Below are 19,524 nucleotides of genomic sequence, written 5' to 3' on the forward strand. Positions count from 1 at the left end.
GCTGTGCTATTGCTCCAGCCCCGTGTGCTAAACTTTTAAGCCATATCCCCAGCCCCTTGGGTTGTTTGGGGATTTCTTTGCAGGGAGGAGGGTAGAAGGAGGAGTGTAGGTGTGGGGGCCGGAACTACTCTGGCTCTGAGCCCAGTCGTCATTTCCGGCGGTGCTCAGGGCACCCTGCTCCGTCAGGGATTGAGCCTAGACCTCAATAAAGCAGGCGATCAGCCCTCTGAGCCATCTCCGGCCCCCAGATTATATTAAGAGCAGAAGATAGTTTTTGTAATTAGTTAAATATATGTTATTTTTTTTGAAAATTTGGAAGGGCTGGAGTGATAGTGATGACGGTGGGCTCCACGGGTGACTTATGGGAAGCGGGGAGGAGAAAGACGGCCACTTTCTCCCCACCCGCCTCTGCCACCTGGGACCCAGGGTTGCTGGGTTCTTGTCTCGCCTCGCAGAAAGGAATTTCAGGAGTAGACAAGTAATAAAGTGAATAGATTTTATTTGGAGGGTTTTTAAGGTGTGGAGGGAGAGTGAGAGAGAGAACACACTCAAGAGAGAACTCGGGCTTCTCCAAGGGCGGAGAGCCCCTACACACATTCCTAGCATTGGACACGAAAGCATGACAGTCCACATCTCAAGAGGGGAGATGCGGGCGACACATGTTCTCAGGCACCACTTAGCGAGAGGTGCTCAGCCACGTGGACGCAAAAAGCACATGGGCTCGGGCAGCATCTGCGCACTTCCTTTGTTCAAGGTGACCTTTATAGGGTTTCTCCAACCTGCCCCCACGTGGGGCTTCTTCCTAGGTAAAAGTCCGTTGCTAAAGAGGTTACCAGGGAGGCTGGGAGTGGTGATGGTGTCCTTTGGGCCGAATCACTAAAGTGAATCCGATTGAGGGAGAGGTCTGAGGGAATTCAAGGAATTTCCTTCCTCGGGAGGGGTCCAGTCTCCTCAAGGTCTGCTGCTCCAGGTTTTATCCGTATCCACAAGTGATCAGCTTTGGAATTTTCCTCCCAGAAATTTCGCTGACCAGTTTTATTGTCCAGGGCCTTTCCCTATCTACCTGCCCACAGCAATAGTACAGTGGGGAGGGCGTGTTCCTCGCATACAGCCGACCCAGGTTTGATCCCCGGCATCCCATAGGGTCCCCTGAGAACTGCCAGGAATAGCTCCTGAGTACTGAGCCAGGAGTTACCTTGAGCATCGCCGGGAGTGACCCAGAGGCTAAATCAATAAATAAAATTTTAAAAATATAGATTTTGGCGGGCTGGAGTGATAGCACAGCGGGTAGGTCATTTGCTTTGCACGCCGCCAATCGAGGTTTGGTTCCTCCGTTCCTTTCGGAGAGCCCGGCAAGCTACCGAGAGTATCCCGCCCGCACGGCAGAGCCTGACAAGCTCCCGTGGCGTATTCGATATGCCAAAAACAGTAACAACAGGTCTCACAATGGAGACCTACTGGTGCCCACTCAAGCAAATTGATGAACAACGGGAGGACAGTGACAGTGATAGATTTTGGTACAATCGGGGGGAAATAGAGTAAGTAAACGGGAAACTTGCTGGAGCACGCTTGTGATTTTAGTTTTGTTTTCTTGCCCCCCCCCCCCCCCCCCACCGCCCCTTTGTTGCTGCTGGTGAGAATGGTGTTGCTCTGACCGGGGGTTTGCGCTCCTTTGGTTGTTGTATTGCAAATGTGTTCACAGAGGGCTGCACTCATAGTCACAGTGCTCAGGCTACGGTTGTGCTTGCAGGAGTCACTGTGGTGCTCCCATGTGTGCTCGCCTACACATCTTTTCAGTTGCAGGGTTTGCTGGGCGTGGTGCCCCCTCCCCCACTTTGTGGTGCTTTTGCACACCTGACTGCGGTGTGGCCAGAACTTGTTTCTGTCTGAGTTTGAGGGCATGCTGGGAGCAGAGCTGCACCCTGCACATGTGGGTTGGTCAGATTTGAACCCATGACCGTGTGCTTGCACAGCAGGGCTGTGACTGTAAATCTACTGTTTCTAGCAAGACCGCCTTGAGAGAGTGACGTTCCCAGCGGAAGTAGCGAGAGGCGCAAGGAGATCTGGGGGGAGAAGAAGGCAAAGGAGTAGCAAGTTCACGACCCTAAGAGGGAGGCCAGCAGCTGAGGAAAGGGGGACTGAGGGGCCAGATGGTGCATCTCGCCGTATGCCCTCAGTGCAGATCTCTGAGCACGGGGCACCGCGTAAACGCTCCGAACAGACACAGGGACTGTGTCCTGGAACATTCCAGCGTATAAAGGCTGAGGAGATGAGGAATCACCCAAAGATGCTACGGAACTGGGACCGGAGTAATGATACAGTGGGTGTATATTGCACACGACCGACCTGGGTTCCACTCCCAGCACCCTATATGGCCCTCCAATCATCCCGCCAGGAATGATCCCTGAATCCCTGAGCACAGTGCCTGAAATAAGCCCTGCTGGTTGTGCTCCTATCCCTGCACCCCCACCCCCAAAATAAAACGTCAGAGGTAATTGAGAGGAGTCACCCTGGGAGCCCATTGAAGCTCAGAGGGAGAGGAATGATTCGGGCTCAGCTGCAACTGAAGTGACTCAGTCGGTGGTGACATTCTCCTGTCTCTGATTATCCACCCAGTGTCTGTATTGGCATCATAAACCTACAATAACAGGGCTCTCGGGGTCAGTCAAGCGGCTCGCTGTATAGACAGCACTAGCATGAAGAAGCTGGAAGATTCTGACTTTGGAGGCAGTGGAGACTAAATGAGGGGCCGGGGAGAACAGTACAGGGGTGAAGGCGCTTGCCTTGCATGTGGCTGATCCCGGTTTAATCCCCAGCACCCTGAAGGGTCCCCCGAGCATTTATGGATGTGGCTGCTGCCCAGGCAAAAAAAAGACTAAATGAGGCAGGACCCCACTAGGACCGGGTGTCCCCGGCTGTTTGCCCACCTCAGTCTCCTTTCCCAGCTTGGTGACCGGCTGCTGCTACCGCCTCCTGGAGAACCCCACCATCGGCCACCAGAAGAACCGCCCCACGCGGGAGGCCATCGCCCACCTGCTGGGCGTGGCGCTGACTCGCTATAACCACATGCTCAGTAAGTGCTCTTCCGCCGGGCGCCGCCTCTTTGCAGGTTGTCGAGAGATGAGAGATCTCTCACGGGGACAACTTCTCTAGGTGCCACCGTGAAGATCATCCAGATGCTGCAGCACTATGAACATCTGGCCCCCGTGCTGGTGGCAGCTGTGAGTCTCTGGGTGGAGGACTTCGGAATGAAGAGCATAGTGGGAGAGATTATAAGGTGACGCTTCCAACTCTTCAGGTTCCGACTCCCGTCCACCCCACCGGAAAGATGGGGACTTGAGATCCCTGGCACTGAATTGTGACGTCACTGCTGTGGCTGTTCTTTTTTCCTGTGTAGAGAGATTGGACAGAAGAGTCCCCAGGAGCTGAGTCGGGACCCTTCTGGGGCCAAGGGCTTCGCAGCTTTCCTGACGGAATTAGCAGAACGCGTCCCCGCTATCCTGATGTCCAGCATGTGTGTTTTGCTAGATCATCTGGATGGAGAGGTAGCTGGCCTCTTTAAGGAGATCAGAGTCCGTCCTTCCGTTCCCTCCCTCCCTCCCTCCCTCCCTCCCTCCCTTCCTTCCTTCCTTCCTTCCTTCCCATACTTCCCTTTTTTTGTTATTTTGGGTCACATCCAGCGATGCTCAGGGGTTACTCCTGGCTCTGCACTCAGGAATTACTCCTGGTGGTGCTTGGGGGACCTTATGGGATGCCGGGGATCGAACCAGCGTGAAAGGCAAGCACCTTACTACCCTCTGTTTTATCACTCTAGCCCTGTTAATTTCTTTAAGTGAGATATCTATTATTCTGACTTAATCTCCCTTCAGCTTTTTTTCTTTTAACCTGACCTCTCTTAGTTTAATCCAAGTTGTAGCAAAAGTCAGATTACATCTTTTCTTTTTTCTTCTGGTGGGAGGGAGGATGAGGATTTGGGCCATACCCAGCTTTGCTCAGGGCTCACTCCTGGCTCTGCTCTCAGGGATCGATCACTCCTGGCGGGCTCAGGGGACCATATGGGGTCCCAGATCAAACCCAGGTCAGCTCTGTGCAAGGCAAACACCTTACCCACTGTACCGTCATCTGACCCAGTCCACCCACTAATTTCATCTCTTCCTAAAGTCGAGTAACATTTCATTGTGCATATATATATGCATATATACCATAGCTCTTTATCCAGACATCTGTCATTGGGCATTTGGCTTGTTTTCCTAGTCCTGACCCTAATGGTAATGGGAGAAGTGGGTATTTATTAGCAAAGATCAAAGGCTCAGGACCTCAGATGAAAGATAGTGTGAATGTGTGCATGTGCTAAGCAGATGAGGCTTCCTGTTCAGTAACCACTGTGGTTACCTGGGTAATATACCTGGGCTCTTACTAACATTCTCCTACATTTGGGGCCAGAGCGATAGTGCAGCGGGTAGGGCGTTTGCCTTGCACGCGGCCGACCTGGGTTTGATCCCCGGCATCCCATCCCATATGGTCTTCTAGCACTGCCAGGAGTAATTCCTGAGTGCAGAGCCAGGAGTAACCCCTGAGCATCGCTGAGTGTTACCCAAAAAGAAAAAAAAAATAAGTTCTCCTATGAGCAAAGTGGGCCCCTCTGGGATACAGTATTTTTTTCAGTGACCACTGGGTCCAGCAACCTAAGCTGTTGGCCAGGGGGGAAAATAAAATCCTAGCTAAGACTAGCAAGCCTGCCCCTGACTGAATTCTTTGCCTTGCCTATGGGCCTAGCCTGGTACAGTGTAGAGAAAGGAGAATGAATGAGTATCGGAGTGCGGAGGCTCACGCCGATTTTCTCTCTCTCTCAGAATTACATGATGCGCAACGCTGTGCTGGCTGGCATGGCAGAGATGGTGCTGCAGGTCCTGAACGGTGACCAGCTGGAGGAAGCAGCCCGCAACACCAGAGACCAGTTCTTGGACACCTTGCAGGCACATATCCACGACGTCTACTCCTTTGTGCGAAGCAAAGTGTTGCAGCTCTTCACCCGAATAGTCCAGCAGAAGGTAAGCAGGCTCACCTTAGAGACCCCAGCACTGCTCTGTGTACAGACGCGGGAAACGGGAGTCCGGTGTGAAAGGAAAGGGTTCGAGAGGAGAATCTAAATCTCAGGCTTTGGGGCCAGAAAAACAGTCCAATAGTACAGCGGGGAAGGCTCTAGTCTTGCATGCAGCCGACCTGGGTTTGATTCTTGCCACGCCCAGACAGTCCCCTGAGCCCATCAGGAATGATCCCGGAAGGCAGAGCCAGAAGTAAGTCCTGAGCACTGCCAAGCATGGCCTCGAAACCAAATAATTAAATACATCTCAGAGTTTTACTACCTGTCATGAAATCTTCTACCAAGTACCAATGTACCTGCCTCAGTTTGAGAAGTCTCCTAGCTTGGGCCCAGAACAGTAATATAGTGGGGAGGGTGCTTGGTTTGCAGTAACCGACACAGATTTGATCCTTAGTACCCCTTTTGGTCCCCTGAGCCCACCAGAAGTGATCTTTGAGCACAGAGCCAGAGTAAATCCTGACACAGGCAGGTATAGCCCAAAGACAAAACAATAAACACTCTTAACCACTGTGAAGAGTAGTATTGGGTACGGGGAAAGAAGTTGGGCCACACCCAACAATGCTCGGGTTCCTCCTGGCTCTGCACTCAGGATTTACTCGGGTGGTGAGGCACAGGGGACCATATGGAATCCTGGGGTTCGAACCTGGGTCTGCCGCTTGTAAGGCAGACGCCCTACCCGCTGTACTATCTCTCCAGCCCCCAAAGAGTCGTCTTTAATTGCTTCATATCAATAGAAAAGTTTTACATAGGTAAAACTCTGTGGATCATGTTTCTTCAGAGTGGGTAAGGGCTGGGGATACCGCTCGGAGGTTTAGCAAGTGCCTCACCTGGAGAATATCCTGGTTTGGTCACACACCCCTGTAGAATAAGCAGGCAGTTCATTCAGAGTGCAGCTAGCTGATCTAATGACCATCGTGAGCAGAAAGGAGGTGTCAGGGTGTAAAGTGGCCTTGGCAGGGCTGGAATGATAGCACAGCGGGGAGGGCGTTTGCCTTGCAAGCGGCCGACCCAGGTTTGATTCCCAGCATCCCATATGATCCCCCAAGCACCATAATTCCTAGTGCATGAGCCAGGAGTAACCCCTGTGCATGGCCGGGTGTGACCCCAAAAAGCAATAAATACATTAATTAAAAAAAAATAAAGTGGCCATGTCCCTCCTGCCCCGCGTAGGCTCTCCCCCTGACACGCTTCCAGACAGTCGTGGCCTTGGCTGTGGGACGTCTGTCAGACAAATCCGTGCTGGTCTGCAAGAATGCCATCCAGCTGCTGGCCACGTTCCTCGCCAATAACCCCTTCTCTTGCAAGGTAAGTAGACTGGCTCCAGCCGCAAAGGCGAAGGAGTTCGGGGGGGCCATGGGTGCAATAGTTTGGCCTTAGTGCCCTTGACGCCCCTTTGCTCTTGCCAGCTTAGTGATGCCGACCTTGCCGGCCCCCTGCAGAAGGAAACCCAGAAGTTACAGGAGCTCAGGGCCCGGCGGCGAGCCGCAGCTCCCAGTGAGTAGTTCCCGCACGGTCTCCCCGCCCGCCAGCCTGCGCCCGCCGGTGCACTTGGAGATTCTAAGTGAGAGTCCTCCCGCAGCCGCAGCGCTGGATCCCGAGGAGGAGTGGGAGGCCATGCTGCCCGAGCTGAGGTCCACTCTGCAGCAGCAGCTCCAGGAGGACCAGGCACCCAGGGAAATGGCCAGCACAGAGACCGCGGAGGAGGTGGAGGGACGCATCCGGCACTTGCTTGCCAGAGCCAGTTACAAGTATGTGACAGACGGGCTCTGCTCAGATGGCCGGTGCGGGGTTAGAGGCCACCTCTGCGAAGCAAGATTCCTTGAAAATGAACTGCATGGGGCAATGGTACAATGGGGAGGACACTTACCTGGGATGCAGCTGTCTAGGTTTGATTCTCCAGCATCCCATAGGGTCCCCCGAGCTCCGCCAGGAGTGATTCCCGAGTTCAGAGCCAGGAGTAAGCCCTGAGCATCGCCAGGTGTGACCCAAAAAGAAATTAAGAAAAAAGAAATGAACTGCACATAGGGTAACCACAGACACACACACAAAAAAAAAAAAAAAAAAAAAAAAAGAATAATGACAGGTGCTTTCATTGTACCAGTCACCTCCATGGCTACTTATAGAAAGTATTAGAACTAAATATGACAAAACTTCTCCATTGTTTAAGGAAGACGGCTGTATGGTGCTAACTGTGGTTTGGGAGGGTTGGAGGGAGGCTGGAGGCTCACCTGACTTTGCTGCTCCTGGCTCTGTGCTCAGGGATCACTCCTGCTAGGGCTCAGGGACCGAATCTGGTCAGACGCGTGCACAGCAAGTGCCTTGACCATAGGCCTTTGAGGTGCTTGAAGATTTCCTTCCAAAGTAGGAAACTGTCACACACTCCCCTTAGCAACTACGTCTCGATTTTCTGCTCACAAGGAAACGTGCCTGTTTTTCTGGCCAGTCCTTCTGAATTCTTGACACAGTCACGAAGTCTCTTCTCACTCAGTTTTTGGTTTGGTTGGTTTTTGGCGGGAGGGGGTTAGATGACATCTGGCGGTACACAGGGCTTGCTCCTGGTGGGGCTCAAGGCACTTTTGGGTAAACTGCATGCAAGGCCTTCCCAGCACTACTGTCTCCAGCCCTCACTCAGTTCTTTTCCTGCCCTCCCACCCCCCCCAAACTGCTCATGCATCCCGGGGAGGGGGTCGTGGCCACTATCAGGCTGTGCTTACCAGAGAGTTCGTTGATGCTAGGGTCACTAGGGCTGCACCCAGCAGCTCCAGGGAGCATATGGTGCTAGGTATCACCTTTGGGGCCTCCTCGTGCCAGGCATGTGCCCAGCGCTTTGGACTCCATGGTGGTGACAGGTTGACACTTGTTCAGGCAGGCCATCGCGCTCAGCCGAGACGCCTCGAGCCACTTCCGGAAGTCGGCGCCCTTCAGTCTCATGGACCCGGAGGCCACAGAGGAGACCCAGCTCCTGACTCTCCTGGAGACTATCTTCAAAGGTGATTCCTCTCCTTCTCCAGCCTGCAGTCTGACCTTTCTCCGAATATTCTTGGGCTGTTTGCTTTGGTGGGGGTGGCGGCTCCCCGATAGTTTTCTGTAAGCCCAGAAGACCCCTCCCATTGCCTCTGGGCTGGCAGGACCCAAGGACATGTCCCTCAGGGCTTGTGTCATGCTGGGGCCAGGCCCGACAGGGCTGGTAAGGACCATGTGGCACTGGGGATGGAAGGTGGGTGTGTCGCACTCAGTGCTGGGCCGTAAGCCTGTCTGGTGTCTCTAGCCTGGGACCAGATTCCTAACGCCGGGCACAGGCCTGACTAACCGCCTGATGCGGTACGAGGCTGGAAGGCAGCTGGCACTGCTGCTGCTCAGAAGGGCGGCAGCCCATGGATTAAGAGTAAAGGGAAGGGGCTGGGGAGTAGCACAGCGGGGAGGGCGTTTGCCTTGCAGGCGGCCGACCTGGGTTCGACTCCTAGCATCCCATATGGTCCCCCGAGTACCCCCAACAGAAGGAGGCTGCTGGGGCCAAAGTGGTGTTACAGCGGGTAGGGCACTTGCCTTGCACACAGTCAGTCCAGGTTCCATCCCCCTGCACCCCACAGGGTCCCCCAAACCCTGCCAGGAGTGATCCCTGAGTGCAGAGCCAGGAGTAACCCCTGAGCACCATCGAGTGTGGCCCCCAAACAATCAAGCTGCAGATTGTCTTTGATATTGTCTACTGAGCCCCAATCTAAAACATACTCACTGAGGGTTACAAGTCATCTGTTTGAGGCTGGAGCCATAGTACAGCGGGTAGGCGTTTGCCTTGCACGCAGCCAAGCCGGGTTCGATTCCCAGCGTCCCCTATGGTCCCTTGAGCACCACCAGGAGTAATTCCTGAGTGCCGAGCCAGGAGTAACCCCTGGGCATCACCGGGTGTGACCCAAAAAGCAAAAAAATAAGAAAAAGAGTAAGGGGAAGTAGGCTGGATCACGGAGGGCACTTGTCCAGCATGTGGCTGACTTGGGTTCGATTCCCAGCATCCCATATGGTCCCTTGAGCCCTGCCAGGAGTGATCCTTGAATGCAGATCCAGGAATATGCTCTTGGCACCTCTGGGTGTGGCCTCAGAACAAAACCACGAAAAATTAAGTCCCAGAGAGTAAAAGGCTGTTTTCAGACTATAAAGGACTTTGGCATCTTCTGAGGAACGAACCGAGATATTTTTGACCTTCCCTTCGAGGAAAGAAATCCCCAGGGATGGCTATTTGCTTTTCTCCATACACCTGTGAGCAAAAACCATTCTGTAATTCTCTCACTACTAGGCCCGGCAGCGTCCTCGCCGGAGAAGAGTGCCCAGGAGTCTGCCAGGACCGGGAGCCCTGGACAAACCGACAGTGCCGACAAGGCCCCTGTGTCGGAGCCTGAGAAATCCGAGGAAGACAATGAATTGGTGAAGCAGGAGCTGCTGGTGCAGTACCTGCAGGACGCCTACAGCTTCTCCCTGAAGATCACCCAGGCCATCGACATCATCAGTAAGATGATGTATGAGAACACAGCCACAGGTGGGCAATGCACCTTTCTCCAGGGACCGCGCCCCGGGCTTAGACAGCCAACCTCAGGGCCGGAGTGATAGTACAGGGAGTAGGGCTTTTGCCTTGCACACGGCTGACCTGGGCTCCATCTCGGCATCCCATAGGGTCCCCCAAGCACCGCCAGGAGTCAACCCTGAGTGCAGAGCCAGGAGTAACCCTTTAGCATTGCTGGGTGTGACCCAGAGAGCAAAAGAAAAAAGAAAAAGATAAACCAGCCTCGGGTTTCCAGAGAGATAGTACAACGGGTGCGATGCTTGCCTTGCACCGCTGTTGACCTGGGTTCGATCCCCAACACCCACTATGGTCCCCCAAGCCTGTCAGGAGTGATCCGTGAGAGCAGAGCAAGGAGTAAACTAGAATCACCGGGTGTGGGACACGCACTATTGCGCGCGCGCACGCGCACACACACACACACACACACGCACACACACACACACATACACACACAACAAACAAGCAGAAAACTGAAAACTGGTTGGTTGTCATCTCACCACCCCCTTTAAAATAGCCATGGGGGGAGGCTCTTACTCTATTTTCTCTGCCTGTGCATTTTTTACATCAGCCTTGGAGGAGCTCTTGTTCTCAGAAGGAGAAAGCCTCCGCTTGCACGGAGTACATAGAGGAAAGGGGCTCTCTGGAAGTGCGGGGTGGGGGTGGGGCGGGGCGACCCTTTGCCAAGCAAAACCAGATACTTGATGTTCGTGTCTATCCTCTCAGTGGTCCAGGAGGTGATTGAATTCTTCGTGACGGTGTCCCAGTTTGGGTTGCCCCAGGCCCTGTTGGGGGTCCGTCGCATGCTGCCCCTGATCTGGTCCAAGGAGCCCGGTGTCCGGGAAGCTGTGCTCAACGCTTACCGCCAGCTGTACCTCAGCCCCCAGGGGGATTCGGCCAGGTAACGGGGCGTCTGGCTTGCTCTTCAGGGGTTGGCGCCTCAAAGAGTTTTTCTGGTCTCCTGAAGGAACAGGGTTGGGCCAGAGGGGATCCTTCGAGAAGACTTTGCCTCCACAGGCAGTAGGGGCAGAAGTGTCCCTGGAGTATTTCCTGTGAGGTCAGCTCACCGGGTTTGCCCTGTGAGCCAGTTTGCCAGGTTCTGCTTAGTCCATGAATGACCCCTGACCTTTGCTGTCCCCACAGAGCCAAGGCCCAGACTTTGATTCAGAACCTCTCGCTGCTGCTAGTGGATGCCTCAGTTGGGACTGTTCAGTGTCTCGAGGAAATCGTAAGTCGGCCTATCTGACCTTTTCTCCTTCGGCCAGTAGTGATGAGTGATGTTGCCTACTCCACATGGCACTGTAAGGTGACGTGCTTTCACGTTCCCAAGGGCAAAGGAACCTGCAGTTTGGTTTCTGGCCAAGAACGTAAACCATTTCTAAGACAATGGCAGCTGACTGGTGACAGGGTGGCCGACCGCCAAGCCTAAGGCTTTGCTTTTGATTTCGGACACTGGCCGTGTGTTGTTCTGGAACCAGCCGTCCCACCAAAACAAAAGAGTGCCATTTCTTGCCACATGCCACAGCCTCATGTGTGTCTGTGTGTCTGTGTGTCTGTGTGTGTCTGTGTGCCGTGTACGTGAGGCCAGGAGGAGCGGGAGAGAGTGTAAGCATTGCCACAACAGTGTATGGACACTGGCACGTGCAGCCCCCAGAGGGCAAATGGCAGAGCCCAGTTGGAACCTCGTAGCCAGGTACTTGACCGCAACAGTGGCACAGCAGGTGGACAGTGAGGTACTTGAGGAAGCAGCCTAGGAAGTGAAGGTAGCAACACCGTGCAATATTGTAGCAGTGTCATAACCCTTCAGGGAGTTACACCAGGCGCTGTCCCTTTCTCCCATTCATTGGTTCAGTCCTCTTACCCACCCTGTACGGTGCCTGAGAAGCCTGGCCCCCAGGGAGAGTGAGAGCCAGGCTCGTTCTGGCAAGTTGGTGGCAGAGTTGGGAGATCAGGCCCAGGTCTCAGAGGCTCCCAGAAACAACCTCTTTCCGTGGCTCCGGACTTGGGCGCATGGAGCGGGCAGGAGCAACGAGAGTGCGTAGGTTGGGGGACGCTTCTTGAGGACGGGCGGGGAGAGAGTCACCCCTGAGCAGGCAGCTGGCCACAGCCCAAGCCACACCTGGCCTCCATCCGTCCAGTCCAGTGGTTCCCAAAGGTCTGCAGCTCCTTTTCAGAAAAAACGAAACCAAACAAAAAACTCGGTTTCCTGCTCCCTGGAAATTTACTTTCTGTTTTGTTTTGGGGCCATACCCAGAGTGCTCAGGGCTTTCTCCTGGCTCTGTGCTCAGGGATCATTCCTGGTGGGGCTCGGGACCGTAATTGGCATTGGCGATCAAGCCTGGTCAGCCTTGTGAAGGCAAACGCCTCCCCGCCGGGCTAATGCTCCGGCCCTGGAAGAAACAGAACTGTGTGGCCAATTTCTAAAACACGGGACTGAGGAGTTTTCATCGCTGTGAATGTGGAGATTGTTGGTACCATCAGCAAAACCCACTCAACCTCCCGAGGGCAGTGAGGGATCTGCCCCCGCCCTCCCCCCCCACCCCCCCAAAGCCGGCCGTGTTTCATCTTCATCAGGGTCACGTTGAAGGAGGAGAGGCGGGAAGTCACCCCGGTGATGACAGAGTGTCGCCCCCCCTCCCCCAGCCCCCTGCTTTCCCTTCCCCACACTCGGGGAGTCGGCTGAGCTGGTGGGCTGTTCCGGTTTCCAGAACCCTTTCCCGCTGAGCCTTCGTCTGCCTTCCCCCACAGCTGTGTGAGTTCGTGCAGAAGGAGGAGCTGAAACCCGCAGTGACCCACCTGCTGTGGGAGCGGGCCACGGAGAAGGTGCCCTGCTCCGCCCTGGAGCGCTGCTGCTCCGTCACGCTGCTCGGGATGCTGGCACGGTGAGGACCCCCACACACACCTCCTCAGGATGCTGGCACAGTGAGGACCCCCCTCCTTTGTACTTTGTACTCGCCTGGGATGGGAGGTGAACGCAGGAAGCAGCTGCCTCCAGCCATGCAGAAACATGGGGTTCAGTAGAACCGGAACTCCAAGGAGGATACACCCTGCCCCGGTTGCTGGTGCCTACTCCCTGGCATCGTCTGTCTCCCGTTCCCCTGCCCCACCCTGCCCCCAGCGCCCCATCCAGGACTGCCCACAAGCCCATGGCTTCCTTCCCCCAGAGGAAAACCGGAAATCGTGGGAAGCAACTTGGATACGCTGGTGAGCATCGGTCTGGAGGGAAAGACCTCACCGGACTACAGGCTGGCACAGCAGGTGTGCCAGGCCATCACCAACATCTCCGACAGGAGAAAGGTCGGTGGCATGCTTCCTCCCCAGCTCAGGAAAGCGGCTCCCCGCCACCAGCGCACCCACATTCGTCTTTCCCGTCCTCCACAGCCTTCCCAGGGCATCCGCCAGCCCCCCTTCCGGCTGCCCCAGGAGCACCTGCTATTCCAGCGGCTGCGGGAGACGGTCGGCAGAGGTGAGCTCTCCCGGCCGGGGCAGCCCCAGGCTCATTGGGGCAGCGCAGGCAGCTGACCTTGCTCCTCTCCCACCAGGCTTCACAATCCCAGACCCCTTCTGGATCCCATTCAAAGAGGTGGCGGTGAGCCTCGTGTACCAGCTGGCAGAGGGCCCCGAGGTCATCTGTGCCCAGATGCTGCAGGACTGTGCAAAGCAGGCGCTGGCAGAGCTGGAGCGGGAGACCCCCGCCCAGGGGGACACCAGTGAGTGTCGGGGCTGCCCAAGGGGACCCCAGTGAGTGTTGGCTGCCGAGGGTTACCCCAGAGAGTGTCAGGGATAGTGCGCGGGATATCCCAGTGAGTGTCAGGGAACGCACCAAGGGGACCCCAGTGGCCCACCCTGGGGTACCCCAGTGAGTGTCAGTGGTACTGCTCAGGGGACCCGCCAAGGGGACCCCAGTGAATATTGAGGGGCCTTCCCAGAGGGACTCCGGTGAGTCCCCGGGGTCCCATCCAGGGAGACCCTAGTGTCAGGGGGGCCCGCCCAAGGGGAATGCAGTGTCGGGGGAGGCGAGTCAGGCAACAGCTGCCGCCTGCTCCTTCCCTGCCAGGTCGGAAGCCTCACCCCTTCCTACCACAAATCTTGCGCCCTCCATTGTGGGAAGGCCGTAGCCAGTGATGCTCAGGGATCCCTCCTGGTGGGGCTTGGGAACATATGGAATGCAGGGGTGGAGCCCGGGTCACCCATGTGCCCGGCCAGCGCCCTCCCCGCTGCGCACGCTCTCTGGCCCCTCGGTCCCACGTTTGCCCCTCCGTGAGGCTGCTCACCACCCGTAGCCCCCTCGCCCCTCGGGAGTCTCTGAGGGGCAGGACACGCTCACCACCTTCCCCCTGCCGCCCCTCCAGAGGAGCCCCCCAAGCTCCCCACCTTCCTGCTGATGAACCTACTGTCGCTGGCCGGGGACGTGGCCCTGCAGCAGGTGGTCCACCTGGAGCAGGCCGTGAGCGGCGAGCTATGCCGGCGCCGCGTGCTCCGGGAGGAGCAGGAGAACAAGACCAAAGAGCCCAAGGACAAGGTGAGCGGCCAGCCCATGGGCGGGGGGGGGGGGGCGGCTCCTGGTCCTGCTGCCCCGCCCTGGGATAGAGGAACAGGAGCAGATGGGCTGGTCCGATTGTGCACCCCCAAGCAGCAGCTTCCGTCCCAAAGGGCGCACCCCACGCCCTCACCCCACCCAGTGCGCCCGCCCCTCCCACCCTTTGTTCCATTCCCTCCAGCCTGTTGCCTGACGGTAGGCAGGCAGGATGTTCTGCAGGCAGACAGCTCCTAGCGCCTTGCAGCCATGGGCAGGGGTTGGGCTGCTTGTGACCTTGAGCCCCAGCTGGCATGTTCCATCTGCGTCTGTGAGGGGCCCCTTTCCGGCCCCTGGCGGACAGATCCCGACTCCTCTGCAGATGCCTGGGGTAGTTCTGTGAATGGTTTTGCAGTATCTCCTTTCCCCGGATCCCTTTTTCTCCGATTCCCCCTGCATCCCCGGCTTCCTTCCCCTTAGAACACAAGCTCTGAGACCACCATGGAGGAGGAGATGGGGCTGGTCGGGGCCACCGCCGACGACACCGAGGCCGAACTCATCCGGGGCATCTGTGAGATGGAACTGTTAGATGGTAAGGTGGGGGAGGGGTGGAGTGACAGAACCGTGGGGAGGGCGCGAGCCGTGCACGTAGCTGGTCCCTGGCACCCCCCCCACATGGTCCCCTGAGCCCCACCGGGAGTGAAGACTCGTGGGGTGGCCACCCCGCTGGAGATGACCTTTCCAGACCCAGAGTGGCTGTTCCCCCAGGGAAGCAGATCTTGGCTGCCTTCGTTCCGCTCCTGCTCAAAGTCTGCAACAACCCGGGCCTGTACAGCAGCCCCGAGCTCTGTGCGGCCTCGGTGCTCGCCCTGGGCAAGTTCTGCATGATCAGGTAGGCTGTGGGGGCAGGAGCCTGCCCGAGCACCGGCTGGCCCTGTGTCACTCTGACCGGCCTCTCCCTCGCCCCTAGCGCCACTTTCTGTGACTCGCAGCTCCGCCTTCTGTTCACCATGCTCGAGAAGTCCTCGCTCCCCACCGTCCGCTCCAACCTCATGATTGCCGCTGGGGACCTGGCCATCCGCTTCCCCAACCTGGTGGACCCCTGGACCCCTCACCTGTATGCGCGGTAAGAGGCCCCCGGGGGGAGGCCGTGGGGGAGGCTGTGCTTAGGGCGGGGCGAGGGACACTGACCTGGGGTGATACTTGGCACGTGCAGTGCCTGGCTAGGAACGGCCCAGAGGGGTTGGCACTTGAGTTCTGAGCCTGCCTATAAGCGTGGCCGCTTTCCTCCATACCAGCTCGAGAAAGGTTTCTTTGTCTTAATTTGTTTGGGATTTTTTTTTTTTTTTTTTTTTTTTTTTTTTGCTTTTTGGGTCACACCCAGTGATGCTCAGGGGTCACTCCTGGCTCTGCACTCAGAAATTACTCCTGGTGATGCTTGGGGGACCATATAGGATGCTGGGAAACGAACCCGGGTCCGCTGTGTGCCAGGCAAATGCCCTACCTGCTGTGCTATTGCTCCAGCCTCTTGTTCTTGTTTCTGGGCCCCACTCAGCAGTGTTCAGGCGCTGCTCCTGGCGGTGCTCGAGAGACCCAGTGAGGAGCTGGGAGATCCGTCCTTCACCCCAGCACTGTCTCTCTGGCCCGAGAACCGCTTTCTCGCTGCTTCCAGAAGGCCAGGGCGAAGAGCGGGGAGGCCTGTTCCTCCGAGGCCAGGGCAGAGCCCGCACCTGCATCTCGGGATTCGGGGTGTCGTTCCCAGCCTCCGGGACCCCGCGCAGCAGGTCCGGAAGACAGCGGTGCTGGTGATGACGCACCTGATCCTCAAGGACATGGTGAAGGTGAAGGGGCAAGTGAGCGAGATGGCCGTGCTGCTCATCGACCCCGTTCCGCAGATCGCCGCGCTGGCCAAGAACTTCTTCAACGAGCTGTCGCACAAGGTGGGCACCGTGAGGCGAGGCGGCTGCCTGGGAAGGCGCACCCGGCTGGCTCCCGCTCACCTGTGCCGCTCTCCTCGTCTCCCAGGGCAACGCCATCTACAACCTGCTTCCCGACATCATCAGCCGCCTGTCAGCCCCCGAGTGCGGCGTGGAGGAAGACCCTTTCCACACCATCATGAAGTATGGTGGCCTCGGGGACCGTTTTTACAATCAGGACAAACCTGTCTCTGAATTCTGGTTCTGCTGCATTTTCACAACCACTTTCCCCCCCACCCGGTCAATTCCAGACCAGCAGTCTGGAAGGTTCGGAAAAATGAAGTGGCTTGTGGCAGTTCCCGCTGGCCTGTAGTCACTAGAGTCCATCCACGGCGACCGCTCCTCATGGGGCCGGGCCCAGCCCTTCCCACAACAGAGGAACGGGCAGGAGACAGGGCAGGCAGGGACCAGGGCCGAGAACGTTCTGCTGCGGCCAGTGGGGTCAGAGCACAGGGTGGCCGCAGGCGGTGCCACAGCCCCTCGTCCATCCCTCACACAGGCAACTGCTCTCCTACATCACCAAGGACAAGCAAACGGAGAGTCTGGTGGAGAAACTGTGTCAGCGCTTCCGCACAGCCCGGTATGTGCCTGTTCCAGGGGGATGGGGGGGTGGCGCATGGAGGGGCCAGGCCTGGCCCTGTGCGCCTCATGGGGCCTTTGCCGTCTCCACAGAACCGAGCGGCAGTACCGGGACTTGGCCTACTGTGTGTCCCAGCTGCCGCTGACCGAGCGATGCCTCCGCAAGATGTTGGACCACTTCAATTGCTTCGGCGACAAGCTGACGGATGAGTCTGTCTTTGGTGCCTTCCAGTCCATTGTGGGCAAACTGCGGCGCGGCGCCAAGCCTGAGGCCAAGGTACGAGGCACCACCCCGTAGCCCCCAGTACCCACGGCGACCGCATCCCAGGCTGCTGTCTGAAGCTCATTCCGCCATTTCATTTCTTTCTCTTTCTTTCTTTTTTGGGGGGGGTCACACCCGGCAACGCGAGGGGTTACTCCTGGCTCATGCACTCAGGAATTACTTGGGGGACCTTATGGGATGCTGGGAATCGAACCCAGGTCGGCCGCATGCAAGGCAAATACCCTACCCACTGTGCTATCACTCCAGCCCCCTATTTTTGTTTCTCTTCTCTCTTTTTCCTTTATTTTTTGAGGGGGGAGGTGGGCCAAACCCAGCAAAGCTCATGGGTTCCTCCTGGCTCTGCACTCAGAAATCGCTCCTGGTGGTGCTCAGGGGACCCTGTGGGATGCTGGGGATCAAATCCGGGTAGTCTGCGTGCAAGGCAAACGCCTTCCTGTACTATTGCTCTGGTCCCCTTTTACTTTTCTGTTTTGAGGGGGCACGTCTGGCAGTGCTCAGGGCTTGCCCCTTGCTCCTTCCAGCCTCATCCCTTAGTGGGGCTTGGGAACCAAAACCCAGTTGGGCCTCGGCAGGGGAAGTGCCTCAACCCCCGGCACTAGCACTGTGGCTCTTCTTTCCTGTTTTGAGGTCAATGTCATTGCTTAGAGCAAATCAGAGTAAAGTCGAGTTGACCATATCTCTCACACATACACACACACACGCACGCACGCGCGTGTCCCCATTGTCAACATCCCCCTGCAGGGAAGCTGCAATCCATGAGCCTCTGTTGACACGCTACCACCCAAAGTCCAGTTGACAGGAGGCTTTGCTCCTGGAGGCTTGGCTCGAGCCGCGAGCACCGTGTCATCCACGGTCATTCACTCCGCCCGGAGTCCCAGCACGTGCCCTTCTCGCTCACCTTGCCGTGTCCTGCCCTTCCCGGGAGGGAACTGCTCTCCCAGGCCGGCTCACAGCCTGTCCTCCTCCAGGTGCTGATAGAGGAATTCGAGCAGAAGCTGCAGGCTTGCCACACCCGGGGCCTGGAGGCCATGGAGGAGTGCAACATTGGCCAAGGGGACAGCCAGAAAACCCCGTCAGCCAAGAGACAGCCGGCTGGTAGGTGGAGGCAGCCCTGGGGAAGCGGGGGTGTCCGCTGTGGACTCGGGACTCCCCTCCCGTTTCTCTCCTAGTCTCCAGGCACCCACGTCAGGCCTCGACCGTCGCCAACGGCGACTTTGTCACCCCTGAGCCTCGCCGCACCACCCGCCAGCACTCCCAGCAGCGGGTCACTGGGAAGAAGAAGAAACCCCCAGTGGTCTTCTCGAGCGATGAGTCCAGCGAGGAAGGTAGGGGGCTCGCCGCGGGCCCGTTTCTCCCCGAGGGCTGTTTTTGCACATCCCCGTGACTCAGCCTTTTCTGACTGCTCCTCTCTCACCAGAGCTCTCCGCAGAGATGACAGAGGATGAGACGCCCAAGAAGACCACGCCCATCCGCCGCACGTCCTCCCGCCGCAGGCCCAGACCCTAGCGCCACTGGCCTCGTCCCCCTCCCTGCTGGGCAGGGCCCTGGTGGGACAGCCCGGACGCAGCCCCTTGTAAAATACTTGTTTGTCTGTCTTTGTGTTTTTGTCTTCGGATTTTTAAGGCATAACGATCTTTATAATATGAAGCGTTTCTTTCTTTTTTTTTTTATTGAGTCACTGTGAGATAGACCCTGACGAAGCTGCTTGTGATTGGGTTTCGGTCGTACAGTGCACCAACACCCATCCCTCCACCGGTGTACATTTCTGTCTCTGTCTCTCAGTATGAGGCATTTCTTTCCAACCAAGCCACTGAGCTGAGCAGAGCTGTGTCCAGTGCGCTGCCCACCCACCTCCCTGCTGGTCTCCCCTTCCCTTTGTGTCATCATGGGGAAGACAAGGTCACACACAGATCATGCTGTCACACTTTTTTTTGGGGGGGGGGTGTTTTGGGCCACACCCAATGATGCTCAGGGGTTAACTCCTGGCTCTGCTCAGGAATTACTCCGAGTGGTGCTTGGGGGAACCATATGGGATGCCGGGGATCGAGCCCACATGGATCGCGTGCTGCAAGGCAAGCCCCTTACAGCTCTGCTATCACTCGGGCCCTGGTCACACCCTAGCAGTGCTCTGCAGGGGCTGCTGCAGGGTACACAACATATACCTTCACCAGGGCACACTTCCTTTAGCGGACGAGCTTGCACATGCCCGGCCAGAAGTCACTTCCGGTGCCAGGAATGTTAGACGCCAGCGGCGCCAGGATCTCCCTCGCCCCTGCCAGGGGAGGACAGGCACCAGACTGGCCTCGGCCTGCAAAGCGGGCGCTTAAGCCACTGAGCCTTGTCCAGTACCATGACCCTTGGCTTTTCATTTTATTTATGGGGGCGGAGAAACTTCCTAAACAATGCTCACGGGGGTTGGGGGGGGCCCCACCAGCAATTCTTAGCTAACTGGACTGTCAGTTCAGTACGGGGATGTCCGGGTCCCCAGCAGTGTGTCAGGGCTGTACCTGAAGA

General features: G+C 57.0%; 1 protein-coding gene across 1 annotated transcript in view; it reads left to right on the forward strand.

The window, feature by feature from the left end:
- The window catches only part of NCAPD2 (non-SMC condensin I complex subunit D2), a 28,907-nt gene extending 10,247 nt beyond the window's left edge, over positions 1–18,660 (forward strand). Inside the window, exons 6-31 of the mRNA XM_056106849.1 lie at positions 2,946–3,073; positions 3,154–3,277; positions 3,398–3,545; positions 4,854–5,051; positions 6,275–6,409; positions 6,511–6,598; positions 6,684–6,852; positions 7,970–8,094; positions 9,396–9,635; positions 10,383–10,557; positions 10,800–10,884; positions 12,405–12,538; positions 12,821–12,953; positions 13,038–13,122; positions 13,199–13,366; positions 14,009–14,178; positions 14,653–14,764; positions 14,941–15,064; positions 15,143–15,298; positions 15,935–16,112; positions 16,198–16,292; positions 16,648–16,728; positions 16,821–17,004; positions 17,979–18,105; positions 18,180–18,335; positions 18,428–18,660. Coding sequence (XP_055962824.1) covers positions 2,946–3,073; positions 3,154–3,277; positions 3,398–3,545; positions 4,854–5,051; positions 6,275–6,409; positions 6,511–6,598; positions 6,684–6,852; positions 7,970–8,094; positions 9,396–9,635; positions 10,383–10,557; positions 10,800–10,884; positions 12,405–12,538; positions 12,821–12,953; positions 13,038–13,122; positions 13,199–13,366; positions 14,009–14,178; positions 14,653–14,764; positions 14,941–15,064; positions 15,143–15,298; positions 15,935–16,112; positions 16,198–16,292; positions 16,648–16,728; positions 16,821–17,004; positions 17,979–18,105; positions 18,180–18,335; positions 18,428–18,516 — 3,607 coding nt within the window. The 3' untranslated portion in view covers positions 18,517–18,660. The remainder of the gene's footprint in view (positions 1–2,945; positions 3,074–3,153; positions 3,278–3,397; positions 3,546–4,853; positions 5,052–6,274; positions 6,410–6,510; positions 6,599–6,683; positions 6,853–7,969; positions 8,095–9,395; positions 9,636–10,382; positions 10,558–10,799; positions 10,885–12,404; positions 12,539–12,820; positions 12,954–13,037; positions 13,123–13,198; positions 13,367–14,008; positions 14,179–14,652; positions 14,765–14,940; positions 15,065–15,142; positions 15,299–15,934; positions 16,113–16,197; positions 16,293–16,647; positions 16,729–16,820; positions 17,005–17,978; positions 18,106–18,179; positions 18,336–18,427) is intronic.
- Positions 18,661–19,524: the final 864 nt, after the last annotated feature.

Source organism: Sorex fumeus, unplaced genomic scaffold (genome assembly GCF_029834395.1).
Source record: "Sorex fumeus unplaced genomic scaffold, SorFum_2.1 ptg000148l, whole genome shotgun sequence".
Classification (NCBI taxonomy): domain Eukaryota; kingdom Metazoa; phylum Chordata; class Mammalia; order Eulipotyphla; family Soricidae; genus Sorex; species Sorex fumeus.